This window comes from Limulus polyphemus, unplaced genomic scaffold (genome assembly GCF_000517525.1).
Source record: "Limulus polyphemus unplaced genomic scaffold, Limulus_polyphemus-2.1.2 Scaffold3674, whole genome shotgun sequence".
In the NCBI taxonomy this organism is placed as follows: Eukaryota; Metazoa; Arthropoda; class Merostomata; order Xiphosura; family Limulidae; genus Limulus; species Limulus polyphemus.
In genome coordinates, this window is record NW_013669284.1 from 38,410 (window position 1) to 45,637 (window position 7,228).

At 35.6% G+C, this 7,228-nt stretch overlaps 1 protein-coding gene across 1 annotated transcript in view; it reads right to left on the minus strand.

The window, feature by feature from the left end:
• Positions 1-3,184: 3,184 nt before the first annotated feature.
• The window catches only part of LOC106469829 (DNA mismatch repair protein Msh3-like), a 69,145-nt gene continuing 65,101 nt past the window's right edge, over positions 3,185-7,228 (minus strand). The window contains exons 17-19 of the mRNA XM_022398390.1: positions 6,284-6,395; positions 5,701-5,896; positions 3,185-5,217 (exon numbers count right to left, since the gene is read on the minus strand). Coding sequence (XP_022254098.1) covers positions 5,172-5,217; positions 5,701-5,896; positions 6,284-6,395 — 354 coding nt within the window. The 3' untranslated portion in view covers positions 3,185-5,171. The remainder of the gene's footprint in view (positions 5,218-5,700; positions 5,897-6,283; positions 6,396-7,228) is intronic.

Genomic DNA, 7,228 nt, shown 5'->3' on the forward strand with positions numbered 1-7,228 from the left:
TATTTAGCTCCTGGTTCATTATATGTGAACGAATATACTTTATCTTTATTTACACACAGACTAGTCAGCTCCTGGTTCATTATATGTGAACGAATATACTTTATCTTTATTTACACACAGACTAGTCAGCTCCTGGTTCATTATATGATATCTACTAGCTGTTAGAGTGGAAAACAAAATTATCACATCTACTCCTGATGAAAATAGGATTAAAGCAACAGTTGGGGTAAGAGAGGGAGATTTCATGTCATGACCATTTTCATGTCAGAGAGACGGTTATAGTGCATGATCCTACAATCCTTTGTATCCATCATTAGTTCATTCCAAATAAATAAACACTATTGAAAGAAGCCCCAACTTATACTGACTTATTGAAACCACATCAGACACAGAGTCAAGTTTATAACTAATTTGTGTACATCCCTGTACAAACAACACCTACATGACAATTTAGATAAATTTGTCAGAATATACCTGAACAAAGATATTCTTCCTTGCTGTAAATTAGCAACCTTTCAAATGTAACATAGTAGCTCTCATTATGACCCACCTAAAGGTTCTTCCATGCACTCACAATTATTTCTTTTTCTGTTGCATACAAAACAATAAAAGTGGTAGATGTCACTAAAATATTTTAGTCATTTTAGTAAATTACACTGGCTGGTTTAAGTTTAAGTGACTTCATGCTATCTACTATAAAACCTGTTAAGTTGTGTGGTGTTAATATTTTCCTACACTAAAAATATATTTCCGACAGATACTTACCTACGTTCACATAACAACATTTCTCGTTCAGTGCTACCCCTCTATATGTGCAGTTTGTTTTGCTTGCCTCTAGCCTTGAAACTCCCACCTACCCCACACTTCTACATGACTCAGCTGCATTGTAGCATGCAACAACCCTCCACCAACAGGAGTGCAACACACTCTCCTGTTGCAGCTGACTCCCTCTACGCTGTAAGATTAGGCAATAAAAAAAACAAGGAGTGGTGATGAAGGATGGGAAGTGTGAGCGGAGATATCTATCAGAAATATATTGTCAGTGTTGCAAAATGTTAAATTCCGATACATCTTACTTCCACTCACATAATAGCTAGAATACAACACTGATGTGGTGGAGAGACTGGTGCAAAATTTACCTAGACAAGCATCCTTCAGAAAGCATCCAAAGAACACCCATTGAGTGTTACTTCTCTTGTTAAAGGAAGACACCACATCTGAACCTGGTATGCTCTTCATTCTCGATGAATGAATGTGTTGCTAAATGGCTGGAAAACAGGCACCTACAAATATTAGCCATAAGTGCCCAGGGTATAGACTGGATAGGGCACATCAGACCATATTCCATTTTTAATTGGACTGTAAATGGGAGGTCAACTTCAGTCCAAAAACAGTGTATCTGGAAATAGGTCACCAGGTCCACAGTAGGAGGAGGGTCCTCAACCAACAGTAGCTGGACATGCCCATGATGTAGAGTAGCTAAAGCATGTCTGACCCAAATAAGGAGGTCAATTCCAGTCCAAAACAAGTTGGACCAGGATTGGATCATCCGGAACCATGGAAGGAGGAGGGTCTTCTTCCATCTTCACCTCATACTCAGGAACCAGAAATGAAAGATAACTTCTGTTCAAGCATAACCAACACAACCAAGACTTGTGCCCCTGGGAACCGACATTCGGATGATAGTAGGAAGGTGGAGGGTCAACTCCAGTCCAAGATCATGCAGCATTGGGAATGTATGGTATAGTCTATGGTAGGAGGAGGGTCTCAGTTCACTCAGATGTGAAGACTTATGTTGGCTGGTCCAGCTCCAACCAATACCAGTTGCCTGGGAACTGACACCCAGGTGGTGGTAGGAAGGAGAGTTCCCAGCTGGAAAGGGTAACTGCATTTGATGGAAAAATCCAGCTCAAAACAATATGGCATCTAGTCTATGGTAGGAGGATAGTCACACCATCTACACTGGCAGAACACTACTGCTCAACTCTCAACTGAGTGTGATTCATCACACTCAGGAGGAAGCCTTCATTGTCCACCACCCCAGCAGATAGGAGCTGGTAAGTGGTAAGGATTCCCAAACTCCACTGGAAGAAGGGGGGAAAATAGTGCGTTGGAAAGTCTGGAGAAATGCAGCACCAGAGAAAATGCAATGGGCAACTGTGTAACCATATTTTTAAAAGCAGACCATTCCTGGTAAATGCAATTGAAGGAGCAACAGAGATGGGCAGCAATCTCCTTCTGCTTTTCTCATGCTAGTCCATGAGTGTACAGTTCAGGTTGGACATATTTATGATGCAAAAACGCTGTGAGGAGGAACCCATCTCAAAGGTGGGTGTTATTAACCTTACTGGCCATTCAGTGTGGATTTAAAAATTATTATACCTGGACAGGCATCAAGTAGTGAAAAAATACAGTAAACAGAACAAACTGTCAGAATTCTGATATCAGAGAAATTAGTTTCGACACATCCTCTTCAGTTTCATGTTGTCTTCAGACATGAAAAAACTGGTCAACAAATGTTAATGTGACTCCTGATCTTGGAATTCCCAAGAGAACACTGGAGGTCAGGAAGTTGTTAAGTTTAAAGTGAACTTGGGAGGTGTTGAAATTAGGCAGGCTTTTGATTAAGCATCTTTCGACGATTCTTCTTTTTACGTAGTTATCCATTTTGTACAAAATTCTTGTTGATTTCTGATCAATTTGATGGACATCATCTCTAATATGAAGAAAAATGGTACTGTTTGGTTTCCATATTTTATGTCTTTTTTATGTTCAGAAACTCTAGTACAAACACTTCTTCTGGTTTCACAGGATTGACATGGTATAATATAAATGTCTAGTTTTTTATCTTCAGGTGTTTTCTGTTTGAAGTTAAGTTATTTTTAATGGTGTTCAGATATTTGTATATGATTCTAAAGTTATTCTTCCTTGATATTTTATTAATGTTAGTGTTGTAGCCAATATAAAGTGGTTTTGCATTATCATTGGTTGATCTTTCTTTATCTTCATGGAACAAGGTTTTTCTTGCTTTGTGATGACGATTTGTAGTGAACCATTGTGGAAAAGGTAGTTCTTTGAAAATAGAAAAGATATTTTCACTAATTGCTGCACACAATATTATGTTCTTTAATTATGGACAGGCATCATTCACCACCAATATAGAAGAGGAGTGTTACCCTGTAAGAATAAAAAGAAAGAAATTAGTAAACACACCAACTCACAGTTGAACAGATGTGTGTAGTATTGTTTCTGGCATAATGCAATATTTGGAGGAAGATGAAATGGCCATTTGACAGGGCTAATGCAAGGTGAACATTGTTGGTGTGGTCCACCTTCCAGCCTGGATTATTTTCCCCCAAATTACGACATAGATGGGCAGCCAGGGACAAAGGAAGATGTCTAATCTGATGTTATGACACCTTTAAAAACAAACTGTAGGGAGTTGGGAGATAATGATGAATATATGCAAGTCCAACGTGTGAGGGGATGAGTGAAACATCACTTAGAGAAGAAGGATTCCAGTGGATAAATAAATGGGAACAGGAAACATGAAATGAAGCTGTGCAGGCAATATAACATCTGAGATCACACATAAGACTATCCATATCCAAAAAGTATTAGGGCAAACCTTATTCTAGTATACATAACACTAATTTTGGGAGCCTAAATACAGAAAAACATGTCATGAAGCTCAGAAAAAAATTATTCTGAGTCCAAGGGAGTCGAGACGCGTGTCCCCCTCCAGAACGCAAGTGTGGAAGAAAATTTGGTGAGCATGGACCCAATATCAGGAGAAGAAAGGAAAGCTAGGTATACCAAGGAAGGGGCCTAAATGAGGAGGGAACCAATAAAAGGAAGCATACCTGTGTCCCCATGTCCAAGAACACTAATGATGGCCTTGAGGCATCCATAGGCAGAAAATCAGGATTGCATGGTCAAGGAAGGAGATGGAAAAATAGTAAATTACCAAATCATCTTAATCTTGTCCAGATCCACCAGACAAATAAATTTTAGGACTGAGCTTGGAAGAAACAACTGGCCATATGATGAACCCCAACTCCCATTGAAAAACCATGACCTCCATAGCCAAAAGTGTAAAGCCTGTAGACTGAGGCACTGTAAGTTAAAATGTTGTAATATTCGACACTACTGAAATAGTGGTAGTGAATTAAAATTCAGAATTCATGTTCAACTTGAATGAAATTTGAAATTAATAAACTACAGTGAGGTTATTACTGTATAAAATGTAGGGAAAAACAACTGTTGTTTAATAAGCTGCATGAAAAACAAAGAACAAAGTTGATTAACAGAAAAAAACAATAAACATAAATTAAAGAAAAAAACACAAGCGAAAATTACCATGTCTTAACAATACTGTGCCAAATTGAGATGTGAAGATTGGGTTCTACAGGATAGAGGAAGCCAGCTGCAACAGGAGGGTTGTCATATGCTTATTTGCATGCTACAACACAGTTGAGCCACGTAGAAACGTGGGGTAGGTGGCAGTTTCAAGGTTAGTGGCAAGAAAAAACAATTGCACAAATAGATGGCAGCACTGAATGAAAAAAAGCTATTATGTGAGGGGAGGTAAGATATGTATTGGAATTTGTTCAATTTACGAGCATGGCACAGCAAAATCTCACCAAAGAAGTTCAAAAACATATATGGAGAATAAAAGGTTTTTGTTATTTATCTATCTTTATGCACAAAAGCACAGAATGCATACTTGTACAAAACATAAAATGTTACCAGTTATTTACAGAAATACTTTATTATTCCAATGAGGTTTTTCAAGTGAAAATTAAATACATTTCTTTATTTCTAGAACTATCTGTTTTACTTCCATAAAAAAAAAGTTAAAATATAAATAGAGTTGTATATCAGTTTTTTGGTGCTTTAGAAATAATTATATTGATATCAAAGTCCTCATTATTTATCTACCTATCAAGCAAACTGTGGTATCTCTTAAATGGTATATACTTACAATGCAAGATTTTCATGTTTTCTGCACAATAAAAATACTACAAAAATTAGAATTAACTTTTATGTCTAAATTTGTTTGTTACGAATCCTTTATACATATTTCTGTGAAGTTTAATGGTAATTTATCAAACTTGTCTGTTGCTAACACATTACATAAATGGGTTTTAGTTTTACACACACCTTCCACTTCAAGTAATCTTGTTCCACAAGGTTAAGAACTCTCGCCTGAGAGTGCTGAAAAAAAAACATGTACATGACAGTATGTTCGCTCTACTGGAGAAATTCTGTTAAACTTCTTGTTAAAAAAAATTACACATGGGTTCAGCTAAATCACATACTAATGGTGAACTATAATTTTGTACCACAATGATAAAGTAGTGAACTCTGCAATTGCAGTATTAATATAATCTAAAATACTTTTTAATATTCAAAGGAAAGAGAGAGTATTAGTATGATGACTAGAACAACAGTTAAGAATTAGTAGGATCAGTATTATTGTAACTATAAAACTGTAACATTGGTGTAAATTATTAGTATGATGACTTGAACAACAGTTAAGAATTAGTAGGACAGGTATCATTGTAACTATAAAACTGTAACATTGGTGTAAAGTATTAGTATGATGACTTGAACAACAGTTAAGAATCAGTAGGAGAGGTATTATTTATGACACAAAAAGTCACTACTTACGTGAAGAGTCCATAATAAAAGTCTCACCTTCGTTTCTTAACTTCCTGCTCCACCTGCTGTGATTTGTAATATGCTAAATTAATAATAGATTCAGGAATTCCGGCCATACGAGCAACATTTAAGCCAAAGCTTCTTTCAGCAGCTCCATCACCAAGTTTGTACAGGAAGGTCAAACACGAGTGTGAAACTTTTGATACATCTTTAGAGTGGATATTGGTATTATCTAAACATGAAAACAATTTTGTGCATAAGCTTCTTAAGCAAAAACACTTTCAAATGAAACGTATGTCCACTTACGAAGTTAAAATTTCTGAGTCACAGAAAAAGAAATTTTCCTATTCAAAATTTTTAAATCATCACATCAATTTTCTTCATAAGACTCTCTGCATGAGAACAACACTTCTTATCTCAGGTTTAGCTGAACCACTGTGTCTTTGGTTAGCATAACTAATTTGATTATAGAAGGTTGAACTTCTTACCAAACATAAAAACTAATTTGAACAGATTAATCCTTATGGTCTAACTAATTGCAAGGTGTTTACACTTTAAATTGTTCATTAAGCCTTTAGTAACAACATTAAGAGTTGATTAATGATATCAGATAATTTACCTTCATCTCCAATCATATACACCATCTGATGGTTAGTAACATTTCTTGGATAATGATCCTGCAGCTCTGTCAGCAGAAGGTAATGAGTAACAAAGAGTGTTAAGCATTTTATCTAGAAATGAGAAAAAGAAATTACTGTTAATGAAAAATTATTTAAAAAATGAAGTATATTTCTTCTAATGTGATATATTACTTGCTCAGTTATAATTATAAAAATCTGACACCAATTCTGTTTCTAATTTCCATCAAAATCATATCTTCTAACAAATCTTCTTAGTGCCTCACCACACAGTTCCTTAATATCATAGGGTATAGCAATTAATAGTTACAAAATGAGAATTTTCATTTACATGTACAGTTAAGTGCACTTATTACTTAGCTAACCAAAAATATTTATGCATCTCACTGTTTTCCTTATCATAAGAAAATCATTTAGTAAATACTGAAATGAGTGATTAAGAAAAAATCAGAATTTTTACATAACATAATATTTTGGGACAACATGGGACCTATTGGTCCATCTCGGCTGTTCCTTCCTCAAAACTAAATTAAAATGATTAAAAAAAAAATACAAACATTTTAAACCCAGCCTTTTCATTCAGATACTAATGAAGCTTTTTCTTAAACTCACTTAAATTTACTGCCTCTACATCATCTGAAGGCAACCCATTCCAAAGGCCAACCACCCTGTTAGAAAAATAAAACTGTCTTGGCTGAAGATGACTCCTAATTTACCAAAATTTGTATTTTGTCCCCTAGTACCAATATTCTCACTGTTAAGTATGAAAAAAGATGATGCATCAACACTATCAATTTTCCCTTTACAATCTTAAAAACCTCAATCAAATCATCCTAATTCTTCTTTTTTTTCAAGAGAAAACAATTTGAGAGATTTTAGCCTCTCCTCGTATGACAACCCCTCCATCCCAGGAACCATTCTAGTAA